Source organism: Magnolia sinica, chromosome 2, assembly GCF_029962835.1.
Source record: "Magnolia sinica isolate HGM2019 chromosome 2, MsV1, whole genome shotgun sequence".
Lineage (NCBI taxonomy): Eukaryota > Viridiplantae > Streptophyta > Magnoliopsida > Magnoliales > Magnoliaceae > Magnolia > Magnolia sinica.
Genome location: NC_080574.1, coordinates 5,784,806 through 5,809,700, shown reverse-complemented (window position 1 = coordinate 5,809,700; position 24,895 = coordinate 5,784,806). Strand labels below are relative to the sequence as shown.

The 24,895-nt window shown below is 40.7% G+C and overlaps 1 protein-coding gene across 1 annotated transcript; it reads right to left on the bottom strand.

The window, feature by feature from the left end:
- Positions 1-1,232: 1,232 nt before the first annotated feature.
- Positions 1,233-14,582, bottom strand: LOC131232763 (bifunctional aspartate aminotransferase and glutamate/aspartate-prephenate aminotransferase). Its single transcript, XM_058229241.1, has 10 exons — positions 14,325-14,582; positions 12,150-12,387; positions 11,727-11,820; positions 11,514-11,617; positions 6,284-6,532; positions 6,032-6,145; positions 5,463-5,546; positions 2,211-2,381; positions 2,018-2,131; positions 1,233-1,517 (listed from the first exon to the last, which is right to left on the bottom strand). Exons 1-10 carry the CDS (start codon positions 14,465-14,467, stop codon positions 1,377-1,379), a joined length of 1,452 nt encoding a protein of 483 aa, XP_058085224.1. The 5' UTR covers positions 14,468-14,582; the 3' UTR covers positions 1,233-1,376.
- Positions 14,583-24,895: the final 10,313 nt, after the last annotated feature.

Here is a 24,895-nt window from a genome sequence, read left to right as displayed (position 1 = left end):
TGTCCATCAGTCCTCAAAGCCCAATACGTGGGCTGGCCCCATTACGAAAATTCTACTTTGGGGTTCCCATCATTTACTGAACGCCTTTGCTTTAATCCTAAAATTCCAACGATATGGGAGAGTGAGTAATGTACAGGTTGTGCTTTTGCGTGTACCGTTGCTTTTTAAAACAAAAAACTGGGGCATGGTTGTCCTGGGAAATCAAACCATTCACCAGTGCTCATACGGGCAAAGTTTTCCAAACTTTTGAGGACATGGGCTTTATTGGCACCGCTGTATTGATAAGGACCCGTACACCAATAAGGCCCAATTATTATTATTGATATTTTTTCACTAATGTTTTTTTTCTTTTTTCTTTTTTCTTTTTCAACCGTAATAATTTTAGTGGGATTCAACAAATCGAAAGCAAAGTTGACCATTAAAAAAAAAATAAATCTTTATATATATATATATATATATATATATATATATATATATATATGTTTTCAGCTTCTTTGTATTTCAATATAAGAGGTCCTAATTTACCATAGCATGCTTGATTTGTGTTCAATAGTTGACTTTCAACGGGTCAAAATACTTCATTACATGCATGCCTAAAATAACCAAAAAAAAAAAAAGAAGAGGTTTTTTTTAATATATATATATATATATATATATATATATATATATATATATATATATAGTTTCTCTTTCTTTTTTTTTTTTCTTTTTTTTCCTGATAGAATATCTTCTCTTTCTTCTTCTTCTTCTTCTTTATTTCCCCGCTGATTTCTTCCTTAATTCTTTCGTTTAATAATAATAAAAAATAAATAACTACCGATATGGGCTGATATTGTCCGATGCAGGCTGATACTAATACACAACGCCCATATCGTATTGTTTTTTACCATGCCAGTAGGCCACTGATACCAATATTCAGAACTATGGTTCCACACCTGAGCTAGCTTGCATTAAAAAAACAATAAAATTTGAAATGGCGAGAGCAGGTGAGCACATAAAATCTGAACGTGTTCGAAATCCCACCAAATGTCCTACAACCCAAGTTAATGACTTCTCCCAAAACTAATTGTCCACGGCTACAGGCCTTATAGACAGTAGAAATGAACGGATTCTGTCAAACACGAAAATAATCTAATTACGGAAAACAGAGTGATACCTCAGAAAAATCCATCACCCATACCCATGGACTGCTATTTTCCTGAATACCAGAAATATTTTATAAAACTATAAGATGAAGAAAGCATGAATATGCCATACTTGATTTTATTCCCTGTTTGATGACTATAGTACAAATGCATACGCTCAAATCTTAAAAGTTCAAACTACATCAATCGCTGATGGATACAGGCACCTCCAAACACCAGTTTACATTTTTGTCAAACAGGAACTGCAGGCTTGACAAGGAGCATGGCTTTCTTGATTTTCTCCACTGCTGCTTGCAGCGTAGAAAGAGATGCCGCATATGATATCCGTATGCACTTATCATCCCCAAACGCATCTCCAGGCACGAGCGCAACCTGTCATTTCAATTATGCTCAGTAATTGAAATCTCCCAAAATCAGAACAATCTTTAGGTCTGGACTCGCAAGTCCAATCTCAAATCCTAATTTCTCTCCGTCTAGCGTGTGAGATCCAGACCATTCAGCAGGGTTACCCACTGTATATGTGCCATCATCATCATCTAAGCCTTATCCCAACTAATAGGGGTTGGCTACACCAATCCTGTTCACCACTCCACTCTGAAGGACCAAAGTATCAGGCCAGTCTGTTAATCAGGTGGGCCCATAATTCCATCTGTTCGAGTCCCCTATAGATGTCCATTGTATGTACAAGTGGCTATGGCTGATAACAGAACAGGCCTGATATTTCGGCCACATACACAGTGAGGGCCAACCTGATGACTTGGCCTAGGTGAACCTTGGACAGATGGGCCACATTAGCACATGTACGACGGTTGGATTTGAAATCCCACTCTCACAGGTAACACTGCACTCTTAAGAACATTGTCCACTCTTACCTGTCCCTTGTCCAGCAGATAGCGGCAAAGCGATTCAGAGTCCTTGATAGGCCCAAACCCATCGACCTCAGATCCATAGTAGGAGCTGAAATCCAGGAATAGATAGAAAGCACCCTGCAAGTAGAAGGGGAGAGATCAGCAAGGAGAGCAAAATGAGGGAAGTAAAAAAATAAAATAAAATGCCATTTGATACCTGAGGCTCTGAAATCTTGACACCCTCTATTGCTTTAAAGCTTTTCACCAAGAAATCACGCCGCTCCTGGAATGCCTTCACCATGGTAGCAACTGCTTCACCTCCAGCATACCCCAGTCCTAAAGCTGCAAGTCCTGCTTTCTGAGAGATGCTGCTGGCCCCTGATGTGGACTGTAATGACATCATACATCACTGCAATCAGCTATTGTTACAGTTCGACAATGAGGCTGACTTTATGGTTTTTCACTTTTGTATTATCATGAAAAATAATCAAATAATACTTGCAAAGGTAGCAGGCACATGTGTCACACACATGCATGAGTGTTGAATAATGACAAGGTATTACCAACTTACCACTAAATTAAGCTTTTAGGTATTATTGTCGATCACCCTTTTTTTTTTGTTTTTTTTTTTTTTTAAAAAAAAGACTTGTACATGAGTGTCAGGTTTTGGGTCTCATGACGGGCAAAAAGGCAACGGTTATGTAGCCCATTGAAATACATGGGCACGAGGCATGTGTAGGACTTGCATTTGGAGCCTTTCTTTTCTTATTTTCTTTTTGCCTTTTATGGATGACGCTGCTAGGGATGAAATTGCTTTATAGAAGCAAGAAGTATCATCGTCATCATCTTAGCAATTCAGGGTCAGCTTTCAAATGGCAGCGTAGTGAAAGTTTTACAACCAGCTGCACACTAGACACAAACTTCCTCTACTACTCAGATCTGGAAACAGCCATGGGAGAGGTTCACATGGAAATACTTGTAAGGTTACCTATACTCAATATTATTGCATCAATACACACACCCAGGTACTAACCAACATCTGAATCATTCGGCACGTTATCAGTTAGGCATTAGATGGTCAGGTAAATGCAGGTTCCATTCATTGCCTGCAAGGAAGGCGGAAGGATAACAGGCTTGCCATGTCTTACCTTTATCATTAATATATTGATATAAATCATTTTCGCACATAAATTACATTTTATGATATTTGTCACATATAAATGCTAAGTGTGGAGGAAATGGAGTCAGGTGGAGGGTTTCTATAGTACATTCTTCAGCAGATGGGTTTTGGAGTCGGGGAGGAAATGGATGGGGGAATGTGTGGGTTCCGCTTTCTTCTTAATTCTCATTAACGGTTCCCCAAAAGGTTTCTTCAAGAGTTCTAGGGGACTGAGACAGGGTGATCTGTTATCCCCTTTTTTGTTCCTAATGGTTGTGGAAAGCCTTTTCGAAAATGCTGAATAGAGGTCAAGAACAGGGCATCATAAACGGTTTCAGAGTGGAAAGGATGGACAATCCGATCTCCCATGTGCAGTTCGCCGATGATACGCTTTTATTCTGTGAAGCAGAGGAAGATAAAGTTATCAATCTTAGAACAATCCTTCATTGTTTCGAGGTAGTATCGGGTCTTAAAGTGAACTTGACAAAGTCTAGGATGCTAGGAGTGAACATGGAAGGGGAAGAGATTGAGAAATTTGCCAATCAGTTTGATTGTGCTGTGGGCTCTTTTCCGACTTCTTTTGTGGGACTTCCACTCTGTATTGGTAAGCCGCCGCAGTGGGTATGGGACAAGGTAATCTCCAGATTTCAGACGTATCTAGCTAGATGGAAATGCAGGTATCTTTCTCTGGGAGGAAGAATCACTCTAATTTAAGCGGCTCTCTCAAATCTTCCTATATACTTCATGTCTCTATTTGTTTGCCTGGCTTCGATCTTGAAACAATTGGGGAATCTAAGAAGAGACTTCTTATGGCATGGCAAAGAAGAAAAGAAGAAGATACACCTTATGAAGTGGAATGAAGTTTGTAAGCATGTTCAAGATGGAGGGGCGGGAATAAAAGACCTTAAAAGGATGAACCAGGCTTTATTAGGTAGGTGGATTTGGAGACTAGGATCAGAGGATGGTATTCTTTGGAATTCCGTTATAAAGAGTAAGTACGGGCACTCTAAAAGGGGCTGGTGGACCAAAGAATCAACAACCTACAAGGCTTCGGCGGTGTGGAAAGGGGTGCTATCCATAAAAGAGGAAGTTTTGAAAGGGATTGTTTTTGATGTAGGTAAAGGTGATAGAACCAGATTTTGGCTTGATTCTTGGGTGGGAGATAACAGTTTGAAAGAGGAGTTTCCGCGCATCTTCCGCATAGCTTCTAACAAGGACATTTTGGTAGCTGACAGTTACTCTATGACTGGAAGAGAGGTGGTGTGGAATGTTGTGTGCAGACGGAACCTCCTTGATCACGAGGTTGAAGAATACACTGCCATGCTGAACCGAATTCATCACGTCAAGATAGAAACGGAAAATGCAGATAAGCTAGTGTGGAAACATCATAAATCAAGGGTCTTCTCGGTTAAATCATTTTACAGGTGTATCGAAAAAGTAGCTGAAAAGGAATAAGAGATTCACACTGACAAGGTATGGAAGTACCAAGCTCCCCCAAAGATTGTGGGGTTTGCCTAGCTAGTGGCCAAGAAAAGAGTACATATGGTGGATGACTTGAGGAAAAGAGGGATGATCATTACAAATGTTTGTTTATGCTGTATGTCTAGCGAGGAATCAGTGGACCGCCTGTTTATCCATTTGCCCCTTCATCTTCCATATCTGGACAGATATCCTATCTCACTTTGATATGGCATGGGCTGTCCCTAATTCCACAGGTAACCTTTTAAAGGCTTGGCACGGTTCATCATTGGGGCAAGAGAAGGACAAAGCTGTGGAGAATGGCTCTCCTCGCAGTTTGGTGGGCAGTTTGGGAAGAGAGAAATGGTAGATGTTTCAATGGGACTTCAAAATCAGTGGATCAAGTTGCTACTAGAGCTAGATTGTTAGTAGTCGAATGGGTGGTCAATGCTGATAAGTTAAAGAGTTGTAATTTGCTTTTCTTAGGTGCATAGTTGGCTGAGCTGCTCTCTCGGCGGTGTAGCCCTGCGCCTTTTGTTTCTCTCTCTCTCTTTTTTTTTTCCCCTCTTTTATTAATACAATCAGTGACAAAAAAAAAAAGAAAAAAAAGAAAAGAAAAAAGCTAAGTATATAATTAATATATTATACCGATTTAACATAGCAGCTTTTTCCCCTTTTTATTTGATGGATCATGATAAAACTTTTGTGATAAAAGAGAAGCAACTACAAGCTACACGAGGGTCCATACATCCACAATACAAAGAGAATCTCCAAGAACACCATCCTTGGCAGCATACAGACCTGGAAGCATGGAAAATGATGGCAGGGTATTGAGAAGAGAAGAAAGCATACCTGGCTCTGGATCTTTCCACATGCTGATACAAAGTGTTTAGGACCAGCAAGATATCCAAGTCGCCAACCAGTCATTGCAAAAGCCTATAAATATATCACTATATGTCAGACGTCCACCGAGTGAAGCATTTTGTATGTTCAGACATGTGAGACCAAATGGTAAAGATGGGCCACCATGAAGCTTAGGCTGCGTTCATAAATGCTTGTTTTGCTTGTAATGGCCATTGGTAAAGATGACACTCTGCTCAATTTGGCTATTTACATCATTGAGCTTAGTTGCCATTTCAAGTGGTTTTGATGAACTTTCTACATTCCAATCAATGCAGAATGGGATTTCTGCACTTTCCAAACAAAACCACATTTCAATTTAAACTTCCGTGCTATCTAAATAGTGCATGATGGCAACTTACACCCTATTCAATTCTACTAAGCATCATGTCCCTGGTCATCATGAGGTTCAGGGGTCCATGTTCATGGAAAGTTCATGAAGTCTGCTGAACATCTAAACTGCATAGAACCTTCAAAATAATAGTTGTGGAGCCCACATTTTATGCAAGGAATTGAATTACCTTAGAAAACCCATTCACGGTCAAAGATCTCTCCCACATGCCAGGCAAAGAAGCAAAGCTCGTGTGTGTTGCTGGTGAATAAATGATGTGCTCATATATCTCGTCAGACAATACCTGAAGGACAACATGAGAAAAATACCGCTTTCATTTACTGATTTAGTTGGACACTTCCATGTCGCCTTTTTTTTTCCCCTACTTTTTCTCTAGAGAAACAGTCATGGACCTATATCACAAAACTGACAAAAGGCTTACCAGAAGCCTGGGATGCTTTGCTACCACGTCAGCAATCTCCTCGAGCAACTTCTTGGGATAAACAGAACCAGTAGGGTTGGATGGGGAACAAAGAATCAGCAGCCTCGACTTCTCAGTTATTTTGGAAGCAAGAACTTTTGGATTTAGAAGGAAATTATCTGATATGAGTGTGGGGAGAATTACAGGCGTTGCATCAGCCAACCTTGCCATTTCTGGGTAGCTAACCCAAAATGGAGCTGGAATTATAACCTGAGTATACAGAAAGAAACATCAATATAAGATATTATTCTGGTGACAAATTCTGCTGAAGTGCCAAACTGAATAATATAGAATTTCCTTTATAATTGGCAAAAAAATAAATAAATCAATTGAGGAGAAATAAAAAAAGGAAATCATCACACCTTGCATAGAATATGGAGAATACAGCTCAAAAACAACATCACAAGAGAATGACTATTTTACTAGAAGTCCTCTACACTTTAAGGTGCATTCAAAATATTGAGAGCTTTAAAGTAATAGCACCTCAGGACACCACCTTGGAGTTGTCCCATCAGTGGAGTTGTCAAAAGGTTTGGCCGCTAACAGCCCAAAACAGACAGGCCCTAGCCTGGCATGGTCGTTACAAGCCAGAACAGACAAGTCAGAATTGGCATGCACCCAAGACAGATGGGCAAAAGAAAGAGGCATTGCCTAAGCCCAACCCAGTTTACTGACTTTTGGGCAAGATATGGGTTATTCATTAGGTGTGCCAACCGTGCATGTACTAAAACCCAAAAATCTAGCCACTCCAATCGTAAGTTGGGTACGCATTTACAAAGGAAGATAGTATGTGATATATGTATGTGTGTGTGTGTGTGTGTGTGTGTGTGTGTGTGTGTGTGTGTATTACAGAATTGCCCTAAAAACACCTGCCCTTGACAACTGCCTACATTCTTTTCAACACAACCCAAGCCTGGCCCAATTAATAAACAGTCTTGAATTTCAGGTCCAGGTTCAGCCCTCAGGCTTCAGATGCCAGCCCAAGACCAGCCCTAAGTGGTCCAGGCCTGAAAGGTCCCAACAACCAGACCCAAGAGGAGCCTCAACTAGAGTGTATCAATTACTCATGAAGAATTTAATGAGCAATTAGACCCATGCAGTAGAAATTGCGGGTCACTGAAAAGAAAGGGATGCCCTTTTGTTAGGAGAATTGGTAGCTAAATGCAAATGTGAAGAGAGAATCCCTATTGACGTTACAAACACAGCTCTTACCTCTGTATATAGATTAGAGATGGACAACCAAAGATCCACCTATTAAGCCAACTCGACAAGCAGCTTATATGTAGCTTACATTACAAAAGATCCACTAACACAACCAGAACCAGGCATGACAAATGGGAGCTGCTTAAAGGCAGCTTACAAAAGCAATTGAAACTAGAAGAAACTTGACACCACCATCATGTTTTGCCATTCCACTCTATCAATGACCATATCCTTAGTTAAATCACACGTCAGGTCTTTTCTTACTACCTCCACCCACATCTTTTTGGGCCTATCCCTTGCCCTTTTAGACCCTTCAACTTGAACCAACTCACTCCTAATCAATGTAGCTCTTGGCCTCTATTGCGTATGGCCATATCATATGTCTGCTTTCCATCATCTTATTACATATTGGTCTTACTCCTAAGTTCCCATGAATGCATTGATTTCTAATTCTATCCTTCTGCGTCATAAAACTCATTCATCTCAGCATCCTTATTTCAGGTATGATCATCCTGTGAACATGTTGTTCATTAATAGGCCAACATTCTGTCCCATAAAGCATGGTTGGTCATTGAGCTTTGTTATAAAATATTCAGTTTGATTGGTATGTGGCAATCACATAAAACTCCAAAGGCACATCTACAATTCATCCACCTAGCTCCAATTCTATGAGTAACATCATTCTCGATCTCTCTGCTCTCATGCATTAACGACCCAAGATATCGAAAATGGTCATTTGGGAGAACTTCCTAGTCCGCAATCTTAACTAATTCTGTGTTTATAACCGATGGGGTTTGGGCGAGCGGCCAACACTAAGGATTTGCTCCCTACAGGATGGGTTTGACTCTCCCCGGCACTACCTGATGCACACAGTTGCAGGTGATTGCGTGCATCCTCATGGAATAGTCTTGCCTCAAAAATGGAGGCGGAGATACCTTGTGTAAAAAAACAAAGAAGAAAAAAAAAAGAGACTAATTTTGTATTTACACTCCTATGGTTGGTTACTACAATTGTATTACATATACTCATTATAAAAAACAAAAAACAAAAACAAAATTGCATTGCATATACTCGATTTTAGTCTTGATTGATTTTGAAACCTTTAGATTCCAAAGCATCGCTCTATAGTTCTAGTTTTGTCTTGTACCCTATCATTGCCTCATCAATCAAAACCATGTCATCCGCAAACAACATACAACACAATACCTCTTCCTATCTTGTTAACTCATCCATAAGCAATGTAGACAGATACAAGCCTAATTCTGGGTTTCCGACCACTGGTGTATGCTTGTAATATTTTGAAACTCACCTCTCTCCACTAGCAGTCCTCTCCTCACATTTATTACCCACATACAAATCCTTAATCATGTCGACATACCCTTCTGACACTCCTTTCTTCCCAACACCCACTAGATTAACTCTCTAGGGACCCTATTGTATGGATTATCTAGGTCAATAAAGACCATGTGGACATCCTTCCTCCTCACCGTATATTACTCCACCAATTGTCTACGTAGGAAAATAGCGTTGATGGTTGACATTCTTGGTATAAATCCAAACTTGTCCAACCAATACAAAAATATATGGGCCCAATTCCGACCACTAGTGTAAGCCTACAATAATTTGAAAGTCACTTGTCTCTCCACCAATAGTCCTCATATTTGTTACCACTCCCCCATTCATATCTTGAATCATGTCGATATATTCTCTTGAAACTCCTTCCCAAAAAACCCACCAAATTAACTCTTAAGGGACCAAGGTATTCCATAATGGCCACCACCGTACCATTACGATACAGGCTGTAACAACCATCATGTTTTTTTTTTTTTTTCAAATAACCTATTTTGGCTCCATAACAGACCATTTTTTCTTTCGTAACAGTCTTTATGTAACTGTTTTGGAATGCCTTGCCAGGGACCCTACTATATGCTTTCTCCGAGTCAATAAAAACCACGTGGATCCTTCCTCCTCACCCCATATTTCTCCATCATCTACGCCTTATCCCAACTAATTGGGGTTGGCTACATCAATCTTGTTCCCATCTCCACCAGCTATCTAAGCAAGAAAATAGCGTCAATGGTTGACCTTCTTGGTATAAATCTAGACAAATTTTTTGATACATTCATCTCATGCCTTAAATCTTTGTTAACTTGGTCTCTCCCAAAGTTCCACAGGACAACTCTATATGTTTACTTATTATTATAAATAAGTAAAATAATACCTGTCCTCTATTCATCTAGCATTTTCTTTGATCTTACAATCTTGTTGAACAACTTCATCAACCAAAATAAACTAATACCTGTAATGCACTTCCAAACCTCAATTGGTATACCATTTAGTCTTGAGGCATTTCTTGTCTTCATCTTTCTCAAGTTTCTTTCACTTCACACATCCCAATCCTGCGAAAGATGAAAGTAACAACGACCGTCGACCTCATTTGGATTTATGATTCCTTCTACCCCTATGATCACACAATGATCGTCATTGGACAAGTTTTGGAAATAGCTTCTCTGCCTTTCATTGATCTCATTATTCCTAACCAATGCTAGACATCACTCCTAACGCATCGAACATGATCTAGGTCCCTAACCTCTGTGTATGTGTGTGTGTTTTTGAAGACATCCTTCTCACCTTCTCATCTATTATCTATTGTATAGATCATTGTATGCCTTACGTTTAGCCTCATTACTTTGGCATTTATATATTCTTCTAAAATTCCTTCATTTTTAGGCCATTGCCAAGCCTCGAAACATGATCATTTCTCACGAATAGCCTTTACGACCTCATCATTCAGCCACCAAGTTTCCTTGTATGAGTAGCTTTTCCCTCTACATACTACTGAAACTTCTTTCCCAGCTTCCCCAATTCACTCATTCATCCCATTCCACAGAAAGTTAACTTCTTCCTCAACACTCAGCTTTCCTCTTCCATCAATTTATAACTAAATACACCGTGGCTGACAATCTGTACATAGTGACCGGGCAAGTTTTACCTTGTTTTCAAGAGTCACCATGTCAAACAATTATAGGCTCATGCATCATAACTTAGTGATTTAGTTGGCTAATTGTATTTTTTTTTAATGGCCCAGACTCCTACATATTGTCATTCAAGTCAAACATGCTATGCATGCTAACAAATTTTTGTGCCTTCATTACATGTAACCATTGCAAACACCACTTGTGGGCATCAGCTGAGTTAGCTTGTCCAGGCTTCTTGATGAATATTGAGTCAAATGCAAATTTTTTAGCATTAATTGATATACTATAAGAGGCATGCCACACATAATATCTGACAAAATGATGCATGTTAAGAAGAGCGCTTAAAAGTTGCACAATTGAGGTCCAAAAGGGATTCACCTCACATGCCGAGTGAGAGCAAGCTTTCAGCTAGCATGAAAGGATCCCTTGAAGCAAAGTCCTAAAACTCGCCTAATGCATCAGTTTGTTAATAAAACTAGCACCATTCTATGAAAAGCAAACAATTCATTGTCTCCATCAGCAATTTGGATTCCAATACACAATCTTTTGATCACCACGACACTAGCGAGTGCCCACAAAACATGCCTACTTAACTCCAGTTTCAATATTTCATTGTAGAAAAACCTTTCAATGAAAATCAGTTTTGCATCTTACTGTTGGGAACCAAATGTTGCAACTTGCAAGCTAAAGTCAATGATTTGATCCCAGACAGTGTGCAAAAAATAAATATATTCTTAATTTCTGTCAAACAAAATGCAATCATCCAAGATAAAATATTTTGAAAACCCCCCATTTAATGCAATTGAACTGGAAAGTTGAGTTAGCAAGATGCAAATATAAACAGAATTATAAACAAAAGAACAAAAGTAACTAAATTATAACCTCTATATGTAACAACAAATTTTTTTCAACAACAATTAAATATAAATTTCAAAAAGAATCCCCAGAAAACACAGTAGACCTTTTCTTTTGTATATCTGAAAATTCTTTTGAAGCTACAACTGCTTTACCTCATCACCTGGTGAACAAACTGCAAGCACCGCTTGCAGGATACACTGCTTGGCTCCATTACTGACAAGAATCTGGTCAGGCGAATATGAGAGCCCATTCTCCTCTGCCACATGAAAATCAACTGTTAAATCCTGGACAATGACAGTGAGAAATAATCACATCAACCTATGCAACCAAAATTGTAGTTTTCTCTGGAAAATACAACAACTTACCCTTTAGCTTATGACAAATTGCTGTCCGGAGTTCCAAAGTGCCTGCATTGGGAGTGTACCTTGTATAGCCTTGACGGATGGCATTTATCCCAGCCTAAATGGCCAAAACACCATAAAAATATAAACCTCACTAACATAGAGTGTAATATATAATGAAATGTTCATCCCAGGATGCATGTGGAGCTAAGAAAAGGAAATGGTCCAGTATGATATATAGAAGAATTTGCCCTAGCAGAATCTGAGATCGGACAGTTACAGAAAGTGAACTCAACTTCATTCCTCTTCTCCTGAAAAGTTCAAAGCAAGTAGGATTTGGACCACTTCCAGTCACTACTGAACCAATCATCAGACCCTGATGAATTCACTGATAAAGAAATTTCACTTGAGGCATTTCAAGCAGACTATTCACCATCAATAGATTACCTCAGCAATTACAGTTGGGGTGTCAAAATCAGGTTCTCCGGCTGCTAGACGTATAACAGGCACGCCAGCTTGCACGAGTGCAGTCGCCTGGTCTGATATGGCCATCGTTTTCGAAGGCCTGAGGGAATTGACCCTTGGACTCACAGAGACATCGAGCCTGGGTGAATCAGAGCTCCCATCTGCTCTTATCAGGGTTTGCATTGTGAGTGAGTTTAGGGATCGCCTTTTCTCCCAAGATCTGCCACAGAGAGGGGGAAAAGAAACAAAAAAAAGATGCATTTAGCACAAATATGGGATATGGGTATCAACTACTTGGGCACAGCCAAGGGTAGCCCAAGGCAAGCCTGTCATATTTAGGAAATGTAATTTAGATGGCCTGGCCCGTGGTTGGAAGTGTAATGGGCTGGGCTGGCCAGCCCATGCTTGTCCAAAACCATCCTGTGCGTTAGACACGCGGGCCCAGGCTACATTTGCCCTGCTAAATAAGCATCTAGGTCCACGCCCTGTCCTGCCCAATCCACTAACCAATTACTCATTCCAACTCGTAAAAAGTCACGATGGGTTGAGCTATCATGTCAGGCAGGCCTTCATGCATATTAAAACACAACCTGACCCCGATTGCTATTGGGTCTCATAACTCATTAGAAATCCCAGCCCATGACCCTCAGCCCAAAGCAGGCCGGATGAGGAAAATCAAACCAAACCAGTCCACATTCAGTTCCTCTCACTCCACATTCAACTCATTTGCTGTTGATTTCAAAGCAAGAGACAACCAGAAGAAAGCAAAAATGTGTGTATGTGTAGAGAGAGAGAGAGAGAGATGTATTCCCCAATTTCATTTCAGCAACAATATAAAGAAAAAATAAATGCCAATTTCAGTGGCCCTACCCTTATCGGTCCACTTTCCAAAAATTACATGGAGCTTATGAGGCTCAACGCTAGATTAGAGAGCTTGAAATGAACGGTCAAATGGTAATTCAACCGATCCACCTCAGGACCCACAGCACACGGATGGGCTAGATCATCCATCAATTTGGGTCCTTTACACATACATGTGAGGCTAATCAATTGGCAATCCAAACCATGGATCTGATGTGGCCCCATCATAGATGGGCAATTCCTGTAAGAACTGCTTTCTTCCATCCTGGGAGATCCCATGGCCACATTCAATAGGGCCTTTACAGATAGAAAGAACAAATCCTTTAAACACTAAACGGAAGAGTAATCAATCAAAAAGAATCCTTAAAATATTGGGCGTTCCAAATATAAGAAGTAACATTCGCGCGCGCGCGCGTGCACACACAGAGAGAGAGAGAGAGAGAGAGAGAGAGAGAGAGAGAGAGAGAGAGAGAGAGAGAGAGAGAGAGAGAGAGAGTGTGTGTGTGTGTGTGTGTGTGCGTGCGCGCTTGATAACATTTCGAGCATGCTCGATAACATTTCAAAAATATGGCCATTGGAGAAGAATCAATTCACCATGAATTTGTTCCCCAGTTTTCATGAAGAAATCATAAAATGCCCATTTACGTGAGACGAATCTTGCAGGAATCCATTTCCAGCAGTTTCCCAGCGCCCAGTGAGAAACTTCCATTACAATGGATTCCATTTCCAAAGGGGCTACTTTCGATGACCACTGAGTGTGTGTGCTTGATAACATTTCGAGCATGCTAGATAACATTTCAAAAATATGGCCATTGGAGAAGAATCAATTCCCCAGGAATTTGTTCCCCAGTTTTCATGAAGAAATCATAAAACGCCCATTTACGTGAGAAGAATCTCGCAGGAATCCATTTCCAGCAGTTTCCCAGCGCCCAGTGAGAAACTTCCATTACAATGGATTCCATTTCCAAAGGGGCTACTTTCGACGACCACTTACAGGTTTATCAAGGCCCACTGACATCATTTGGTATCAATTCTCAACCATCCATTCACCATCTCTGGCCAGTGGCCTACCCACGGCCGATGCGCTACAGGATGAGATCAAGGAGGACCACCAGTTAGCGTGGTCGAGAGCACCACCTAATTTTATCTTGAAGATAACTAGATAACTCCGATCTACAAACAGAAGCTGAATCCATGCTATCATCTACAATCGTTCTACAGAATCTTTCAATCAATTCGATCAGGAACCTAATTAGATCGGATCAAACACGAAAATAGAAAGAATTTCGTACTTACTTCAGCGAGATTTTCTGGAACTGAGAGGAGAATGAGAGCTTTCCTAGGGTTTCGGAACCCAAAACTCCGAGTGCTCCTTCTTGGCCGAGACGAGATTTCAGAGAAATGCCTGAAGAACAAGAACCTGAGAGAAGGGCTTCCATAGATCGTATCGGATCGGTTTGGGTTATCGGTATCGGATCCTGATTCGATCACGCCACTTTCTTGAATTCCATTGCGGCTCCGAAAGGGTAGCCGAAGGGAGTATTTAGAGACAGAGAGGAATTATAGTAACATCGACGTCACTGTTGCAAAGTGTACTCGCTATTTCGATTCTGACGTGTGGGGCCCACTTTTCGGTAATCCAGACTGCTGTGTGAACCATGCCCCAGAAAACATCTCAGATTGGATGATCCTAGCCATGAAGTTGGGACTTTTTAAGTTGAATATGGAGTGCTGACATGTTTCTCTTTTTGAACCGTTCGTATTGGTGTCGATAAGACGAGAGGTTATGGTTTTCCCATCAAGGAGATTTTTGGGGCATGGTCCATCTGCTGTGGGACACCACAGAAGAAGGGTCTCGATTAATACAACATGGGTTCTACTTGTCAGAAGTGAAAACCGGAGTGGGAGTGTGCTGTTCCTCTTGAGGGAGGATGGCATTTCTGGGAGTTGGTGCCATATGAGGGTTGTTGAAGACCAGGGACTGGGAGGTTGGTAGGTAGGTAAGAAAGTGGAAAGGTTCAGCGTACAGCTCTGGTACGTCGCGCTATGAACAAAATTCTGCTCATTGCCGATCCACGTGGTGCACGTGGCTTTACGATTGGTGAATCCAAACCGTTCATCCGTTGGGACCTATCTTTGATGGCTATTATCTAGTTCACTCACATCTCGCTTCATCAAGATACGGTTGTAATTTCAATAGTCTTCTGCTTGTATGATTGGTCAGTAGACAATCCAAACCATCGATCTAGACTGTTCGTTAGGTTACACGCTCATTTCATGGGCTACCATGCAAACCGCACACCATCTGACAATCGTCACCACACGATCAGCTGCATTTTAATATTATCAGCCATGATGGTTTACTCAAAAATAGGTACAATCAACAATGTTAGGGTCTATCATCGGTCGCTTATGATGGTAAAGGATCAGTTTTTAGCCAATCCACGCGGATTGCGTCCTAGCCCTGCCAGGCAGGGGCTCTATGGGGCCCACCGAGATGTATGTTTTATCTACATAGTCCACCCATTTTAACATATCATTTCAAGGAAGGAGGCAGATCCATGGCTCAAGTGCGCCACGACACAAGAAACATAGGTGATAAAAAACCTGGAGTTGAAAATTTCATGTAGGCCACGTGAGGTTTCTTTTTTTTTAAAATTTTTTTTTTATCATGCAAATATTTGTGTTTTCCCTTAATACAGACCTTATGAATCGGATGGAAAATAAACATTACGGTATGGGCTTAGGAAGGTTTCAACGGTAGTGTCATTATCAACGCTACTTCATGTGGTGTCGCCCAGTAGCCCTTTCTTTTTTAAAAAATTAAATGAATGGATGGTGTGGATAAAACAGATACATCATGGTAGCCCCACAAAGACCCTGCCAGGACCGACTACTTCCGCTTAGATCCTTACGCATCCCATCTATAGCTTAGTAAATGGATGGCTACAAAAACAAGGCTTCGTTAAGTATGATTTGAATCATCGGTTCTGTATTATTTTGGCATGGTACCGTGTAGGGAATGTGTTTCGGATTTAATAAACAGTTCAGATCAAGTGGTAGGAATTATCCGCATGACCCACTGCTCACAGAAATTCTAATAGTTTTCTGAGCACTTCTATTTATCATTTTCACTAACAAAATGCCCAGCCTAAGGAAAAATAGAAATTTTATGCCAATGGCTTCCTGGCACGTTTTTTGGCCTCTCCTTAAGAGTAATTTTTTTCTTTTTTTATTTTTTCAGGATAAAAATGTCATTCTGTGTGGTGATTGCATGTCTCAAGAGTCGGAAAGTCTGTTTTTAAAATGGGAGTGTGGGCTCCACTAAAATAAGGATTGAGCTCACTCCTTAACTAATATGATCTGCTTATTTTAATTGGACAATAAAAGCTATAGAATAATATTTTTCAATTTTCTTATAAAGCTTACCATAACCCACAATAACATTAAATATCAAAACAAATTGTGTATGACAAACCCAACTTCCCTAATAATAGAGTCTAGTGAAACTGAAACTTTCCTCGTAACAATTAGATCAGCTAGGATTCATGATTTCTCAGGGATTATTGTACATTATTGTTTTAATTTGTTGCATGTCTCATACAGAGCCTCATACTTTGTATCATCTATGGTGAAAAATTGAGCTTTTTTTTTTTTATCACATCAACATGGGTCCACTTGAGGGATGCTTCTAGGCATCTTCCTTGCTCATACTTCACATGTGATTCTCAGTCTCTTACCTTTCCTTTATACAGGATAAACTTGAGAGTTCATTTTAACCGAAGGAATTAAATTTAAACAACAATTTCTTAGTGACATTGATGGTAATCCTAAGGCTGTTTGGCATCTTTATTAGTAAAAACTTATTTGTTTATTAAAAATAAATAAATTTTTATTTTGAAAATACACTATTTGATAAAGCTCTAAATTTTATGTTTATTTTTTAAGAAACTAGCTAAAAAAGTTTTTAAAACATAAGTGATGGTGAGGTCACTTTTTTTACTTAATAAGAGCTTATTTGGCTTACAAGGTAGGCTTTTTTATTATTATTAATTTGTAGGTAAGTTTATCCTTAAACTTTTACTTAGTTTTCATCTTGCCTTTTACTCATCTCTTTACAATCTCTCCAAAGTGGCCCAAATAACAAACAATCTATATTAAAGGTGGGGCTACACGTGATGAATGATTCACATCAAGATGAGCCTACATAATGCATGGTTACATTAAAAGGTGAGTCATACATGATGGATGCCTCACATCAAAGTGTGGCTCGGCCCCACCCAATGGGTAGTCTACATCAAAGGTGGGACTCATATGATGGATGATGGACAATGACTGTAGGACCCACATGATGGATGATGGGCAATAAAGGTGAGACCACGTTATTAAAGGTTGACATCAGAGGTGAGCCCACATAATGAACGATCCATATTGAAAGTTGGGCCTCATATAATGGACAATCCATAAGAAAGATGAGACCCACATGATGGATGGTGAACATCAAAGGTGGCTCTCATATGGTGGATTACTCACATCAAAATGCGGCCTGACATGATGGACTATCCACATCAAGTGGGCTCCACATGAGGAACAGTCTATAGCAAAGGTGGGACCCATATGATGGATGATGGACATTAAAGGTAGGCTCACATGATGAACAACCTATATTGAAGGTGCCCCTACATGATGAATGGTCCACATCAAGGTGAGCCTTACATGATGGATGGTTCACATCAAAGTGTGGCCTAGTTTAATGGAACATCCACATTTAGTGGGCCCTACTTAATGGACGGTCCACATCAAAGGTGGGCCCACGTCATGGATTGTTGATATCAAATATGGGCCCACATGAAGAACAACTTATATGGGCCCCACATGATGAACGGTCCACATAAAGGTGGCCCACATAATGGACAAAGTGAGCCTCACATGATGGAGAAGCCACTTCGAATGGCCTCCCCTTAATGGGCGGTCCACATTTAAGGTCTTGCATGATGGACGACCCATATCCAAAGTGGCTCAACATGATGGATAATCCACATAGGTGTGCTCACACAATGGATGATGGACATTAATAGTGGGCCCCACATGATGGAGAACCCACTTCAAAGGTGGGGCTCACATGATGGACACATCAAATGTAAATTATGTGTGATGGGTAGTAGACATTAAGGGGCTCCACATAAAGGATAATTAGCATTGATGGTGGGCCTCACCTGATGGATGACTACATATAGGTGGGCCCCACATAATGGACGGTCCATGTCAAGGGTCAACCCTTAATGATAAATGGTCCACATCCAAGATGGGTGTTTCATGATGGATGACCCACTTTAAAGGTTTAGCTCACATGATGGACAATTCACATCAAAAGTGGGCTCCAAATGATGGACAATCCACATCCAATGTCTGAGAAAATGGATAGCTCAAATGTCTTAAAGCATGAAGATTGTAGCCCTCCATTCTTTTGTTATGTGGGGCACGATCGATCTACGGTGAGATTCATCAAAATAACTGTATGGATTGCTCTTATGATGGAGTTCGTGTAATATTTGAAAATGAAATCAATTGCCCTTTTAAAAAAATCATTTATTTCAACAAAAATAGCTTATTAAAGTAGCTCTTATTTAAGAAGCTCGATTAGATTAGACTAGATACGTCAAACAAGCCCTAGTTGTAGGATTTGTATTTTGCTATTTTTAAAAACTTTAAATTATTTAAAACTAGATTTTAATGCTATAAAATTTAAAAATTGATTTTTAAAAAAATTGTATTCTTTTGCAAGTATTTCAAAGAAAGAAAGAAAAAAAAAAAAAAAAACTAACACATGCGTACTAAGCTTCTAATGACGAGAACCATCCATGTTGCAAAGCCACCATAATAAACTCACAGCAGTGGACGGATGACTACTATCATCACTGAATGAATTTACAACAGCAGAAGAAAATTTTCAATCGCTCACATTCAACTCTAACAAATCAAAAGTAAAAATAATCACCAAATCATGATCACAGGGGATGGCGGCAAGGGATGGTAATGAACCCAGCTCCTGAGTCACCACCCAGGAGAAAATCATTGAAAATGGCCCAACAACGTACATTTTTTAGCATGCCCACTCAAACACGTGTGCCTGTGTGGCACACGAGCATCACATTCACGCTGTACATCAGGCCGGTCAATATGCAACCATCATGATAAGTGGACCTGACTGCTTTTTTCAGGCCAGATTTGTTCGATCTCACGGTGGCACAATGTGGTGGGATGTAGATGGGCCACCTTATATAAGGCCTCCTGATACAGCTCTCTTTTCCCTTTATATTTCACACGAAGAATGGTGTATCAGGACGGTCCACCTAGTGGGTCCCACTGCGTAGAATCTGTGGATAACCTGGCCTAAGAATCAGGTTCGTCACAGTGTTCGAAGGAGGCTGGCAGCTTGATTAAAATCGGCCAAGTTATTTCTAGCCATCCATTTGTTTCACAAACTGTGATCTAGAGTGTCTACATGGTGGGACCCACTTGATAGGTGGCATGGATCTGGATGGTCACTGATGGGCTGCTTAATTGAAGGGAAGACACAAGTTTAGCAACACAGGTGAACTTATCAACAACGTTGGGGCACGGCTCGCTGATTTGGACGGTTGACCAGATGGGCCCCAACTTGGATTTGATAATCCCCAAATATCTGCCTGACGTAACAATCCTAACCTTTGTTGAGAATATAACACAGCAACGGTCCACATTAAATGGAAAAAAGGACAATCCTATCTCGCGGAGCATTTGAGTACAGGCGACCACCTTTACTGTCCATCATAGATTGGGTACTTTCATCACAATTTGACTAATCAAGATATCCCAATCATCAATTTTGATGATTTTTTTTCCAGTACGACCATCCATACGCATGCACACTCGACACCTACGTCATACGCATGCCACGCATTCGGACTTGGCACGTGTATAGCACATCCCATTCGTACGTCAAGTGGGCCTCATAGATCATGTTGGTCTAGGAAAAATCAGTGGTGGTCCAATATTGTTGTGGCCTATCTAGCAGTTGAAGAAGCTGGATTTCTGGCCAGATCACGTACAAATAGGTCCCACTTGATGGACAACTGAGATGTCCTACACGAGTGCTGTGTGTTCGCGTGGAGCGTGCCAAATGGGCTATTTTGGCAAGGCCCAGATGTAGTCTTGTCAGATGTGGGTCTGTTTGGGCCGAGTATTGGAATCCCAAGGTAGGCTCAGCACGGGCACCGTTTGGCCGAGTTGGACCTTGATTCTGGCCTCGCCCAGCCCATTTCCTTGTGAGTGTGAGATATCAAGCAGCTCAGTTGCAACTCTATTCTCACTTCTTATAAGAGGACGACGGGCCCACCTTTTGGTAATCCTGACCATTCATGGGGTGGGACCTATGGTTATGAAAGATACCTCCAGAATTCCTCCTTGGTCAAACGAACGTGGACAAATTGGTTGTATCTGTCCATTTCAATTAATGGCTATGATCATCTCTTAAGGAAGACATTAGTTCATGGTCCATCCAAAATGAGAATAACCAGATCAACTGTTTATGTTACCAAAAGACGTATTCCACCACCTGCAGCAAATATTTGGGACTTCTGTTAAATGAATATGTATACCAATGTTGTATTTTTCTTCTTAACCATCTATATCAGTAGGCCATGAATCAAAAGGTTAGGATTGTCCGATCGATGGTGAGACACAGTCGCTGGAATCGAAAACTCGCATGATCATGTATATTATATAATTCTTTTGTATACCATGGACCAAAAGTATTGTTGGTCAGCCAATCATACAGATGATAAAAAAATGGATAATATTTAGAAAAAGCATGTATCCAATAACTCAAATACAACGGATATGGGTGGCCCACCTGATGAGTGTACTGCTCTTTTTTACTTTTTCAAATATGTCATGATCATAGGTTGCAACACCTGATGAATGGCCAGGATCTCTGACCCACGTGTTGTCCTTAGATCTCTGATAGGCGTTCCAAATCTCACGTGAGGGGTCCCTAGTTGAATCACAACCCTTATTGCTTTACCTTTTGTATCCAAGCAAGTCCATTAAGGGCTTGGAAATTAAATGGGTGGTAATACGATTTTTATCCTTGCCATGCATTCGGCGTGACTTTAAATGGTTTCTTTGACCATCTGAGCATGATGATTTTGGATGCTATCAGTAATCTGAGGTGGGCCTCACCCATTGACGGTCATTAATGATTATGGGAACTCTGAAAGGAAACATGCATGAGTTCTCAAAAGAGTATGCTACGGACAACCCGTCTTGGATCATTGCTAGGGGTGGTAATGGGTTGGGTCAGACGCGTGGGGTCTACTGGCCCTAGCATCCACTTTTGAAGCAGGTTCAGGCCAAGGTAAATGGCTATGTAGGTCATAGCTTCGGTTAGAAATGTGACCCATTTAAGTACATGGGTGGGGCTTGGGTTTAGCCCTACTGGATCCGACTAGCCCACATATACTTCATTAGTGGGTCAGGCTAGATGACCAGACTGTCTCCTTACTAAAATACTTAAAAAAATTACAGAAGAGATCCACCAATGATTCATTTATTTATTTCCATAGCCTTAGCCTTATATTCTATTCTTAAAGCTGAGTTAGGTCATAGCGAGGAGGATAATGGGTCGTGGGTCAGGTTTGGTTTACATTTCATGGCCCATTTGGAACATAGGTTGGACTTGGGCCTATCACAACCCAGCCGACCCAGTCCGCCAAAAGAGAAAAACGTTGATGCTCTGACAGTGCGCAATTCGTGATACTCAGACGCTGAAAAACCATATGTATGACATATATGCAAATCAGTTAAGCCGTCCAGAACATGGACGTGGATTGCATACAGACAGTACTCGCTACATGACGGTGCTCTGTGGGCCCGTGATGATATATTTGTATTATCCACTACATCCATCCATCCATCCATATTAGATCATTAATTAATTTATGGTATGAACTAAAAAATGAGGCAGATCCAAATATCAGGTGAACCACACCAAAGGAAAACGTGGGACTTTCTAGGTCCCACTGTAATGTTTATTTGCCATCAAACCTGTTGATTAGGTCGCACAAACCTGGATGAAGGGAAAACACAAATGTCAGCTTGATCCAAAACTTTTGTGGCCACTAAGAAGTTTTTAATGATAGGCATTCAATCACCATCGTGTGGTCCACCTGAGATTTGGATCTGCCTCATTTTTGGGATGATCATGCCCTAAAAGGATATGAAAAAATGGATGGATGATGTGGATAAAAGACATACATCATCGTGAGGCCCACATAGCACCATCCAGTAGGAGTCCCAGCTGGCAGTGTCAATATGCAGTTTCGGCCCTAATTGGATGGTTCTTAAACCAAATTTGTACTCGTTCGTTATCCTAACCGCTTGATTTGGTGGGCCCATTCATTGAACAGTTGAAATGAAAAATTAGTAAACAATGGGTATCCATAAAAATAGATAGCCAAGAGAAAAGCAACGAGCCACATTTCACTTTTGTGCAACAACTCACGTCTGGAGTGCCATACTCAAGTTGTGGCCCACTGAATGGACGATCCAGATCTGCTAACATCATGTTGCATGGCCCAAAAACTAGGGAGTATATATCTTCATATCCTATCCGTTGAATTCCCATTCAATGCAATCTTCTCATCTTTGGTGAGGATGGTGACTTTGGTATGTACGTTAGTTATGTTAACCAAGGAACTGCTTATGGGCACATGCAGTCACGTTATTTTCACATTGAGTGTAGTAAGGCCCACATGTTTTAACGGTGATACTTTTCAACAAAGTAGGTACAGGAATTTTACCCAAGTTATGCACAATCAACTTGGATTTTCAGTTTGTACCAGTGGGCCCGTGATTAGTGATCTAGACCGTTTGTTCGTTGTGATCACCGTCGATGGCCCTTGCCCCAAAATTTTTCTCAATGGGAGAATCGTAACCTTCCATTATCTACTCTGAAAATGGACGGGTAACAACCAAAATAAGGTGCATTTTGACTGAAATATATTCATGATCGACGGCTAGGATCCTCTGATCTGGATGATTTTATGCATATGGTCATGGACGGCCGCATATGTTGCTGGGCCAACTGAGCTCATTTGCCACTGTATTAGTCCCCGGTTGGAAAATCCATCCAATACAGGGGTACCATAATGGTAGTTCCGCTTTGAGGTGGGCCATAGTTTGATGGTGTGACCCACTTGAGTTCTGGATACGGCTGATATTTAGGATTATCCTATATAAAAGCTTTCTTACCAGTCCATTTGTTTCTAACATCGAGGCCACTTGCTGAGACCAGATTTACTTTGGGGAAATAACGACCATATGGCCAGACCCATGCTTATTAATGGCTTGGATATTTCAACGGTCCGACAGGTTTGCACACGTGGCTTCGATATTCCTTGCATACGCGTGTAGATATATCAAAAATATTTTCTCTACATTGCAATGAGATCCATTTTATTTCAGTCCATTGCATGTGAACATGTAGGCCTTCCCATGATCTTCTGATTTAAAAATATTTGGAATCTTTTCTTCTCTCTCTAATATTACCGTTACACTCTTTTAAAAAGGATAAAAACACGTACATTGGCAAAAGGGGTGTGGTCACGGGGAATCCACACCGTTGATCGTGGTTTCACCCTCATTCCATGTGAAAACAAAAAATCAGGTCGATCCAAAACTTAGGTGTCCCGCGGTGCGGGGAACAATGAAAGTTCATGACTAAAACTTTCATATTCACTTGATGTGCCCACCTAGATTCGAAGTGGACCAACTTTTTATGTCCCTTCATTGGAAGGGCCAAGTATTGATGTAGAGCGGGTCGTGGACAATTTCATGGCCAAGGTGGATCAAAAAAGGCCTGGTTGATGACAAAAGTGATTTGGACCGTTGGACCTTAAATTGGGTGTATCTTGCAATCCAGAATGACGTAAAATATATGATTTTAGGGTAAAACGAGCTACTTTATCCACCTAACCATGCTATGCTAGACTGTGTAAGCTGGATTTGCGAAATACCATCAGATCGACAGTTGGTTTTAATTTTATTATATTTATTATAACTCTTCATCCATAGGGCTTTATGAGTTGCGCCGAAGTGTTTAGAATAATTAGAAGAATAGCTTGGTGAAGCCAAATAAGAAACTTATTATTTTTGACCGAAAACCTTATGCACTAGTAGGCATCACGGCCATCTATAAATAGTAAGTTTACTATTTAAAGGAAGTTGCGAATTATAGGAGTTTTAGTTATAGTTTGATTATGAAATCTCTTCCATTACATTGTATCCCTATTTACAGGGTTGTGAGTAGAGGTGGGCGTCGAGTCGAGTCGGACCGAATTAGTTCCTACTCGACTCAATCCGATTTTTCCAAGAACCTGACTCGAACTCGATCCAATTCGGGACCGAGTTTAATAGGGCTAACTCGATCCGATCTGAATCCTTGTTGGGTTGACCCGAATTGAGTCGGATCAAGTTGAGTCTATCCAAGAGGGAAATCAAGAGAAAGAGGGAGAGAAAGGAGGAGAGAAAGAATGAGAGGTGAAAATGGGTGCCGGACTGCTAAGTGGTTGGATCGAGATGGGTGGGTGCTGCGCTGCTCGTTCGGGTAGAGAAGGGTTAGGGATTAAGGATTTCGTTTAGGTGAGAGTAGTAAAAAAAAGTAAAAATAACTTATATAGGAGACCTGACCAGATCGGATCGAATTGGATCGAATTCAATCGGATCAGATCGGTCTAGATTAGTCATTGACGAAAACTCGACTCGATGTACGATCAAATTTGAGTGCGCCTACTCGATCCAACCCAATCCTGGCCTTCAGTTCGGAT

Coding starts and splice junctions, on each gene's coding strand:
- LOC131232763 (XM_058229241.1), bottom strand. CDS start 14,467: ATGGAAGCCCTTCTCTCAGGTTCTTGTTCTTCAGGCATTTCTCTGAAA. Junction 6,533..11,513: donor TTTGTTCACCAGGTGATGAG/GTAAAGCAGTTG, acceptor CTGTATACTCAG/GTTATAATTCCAGCTCCATT. Junction 1,518..2,017: donor ATCTGCTGGACAAGGGACAG/GTAAGAGTGGAC, acceptor TTGAAATGACAG/GTTGCGCTCGTGCCTGGAGA.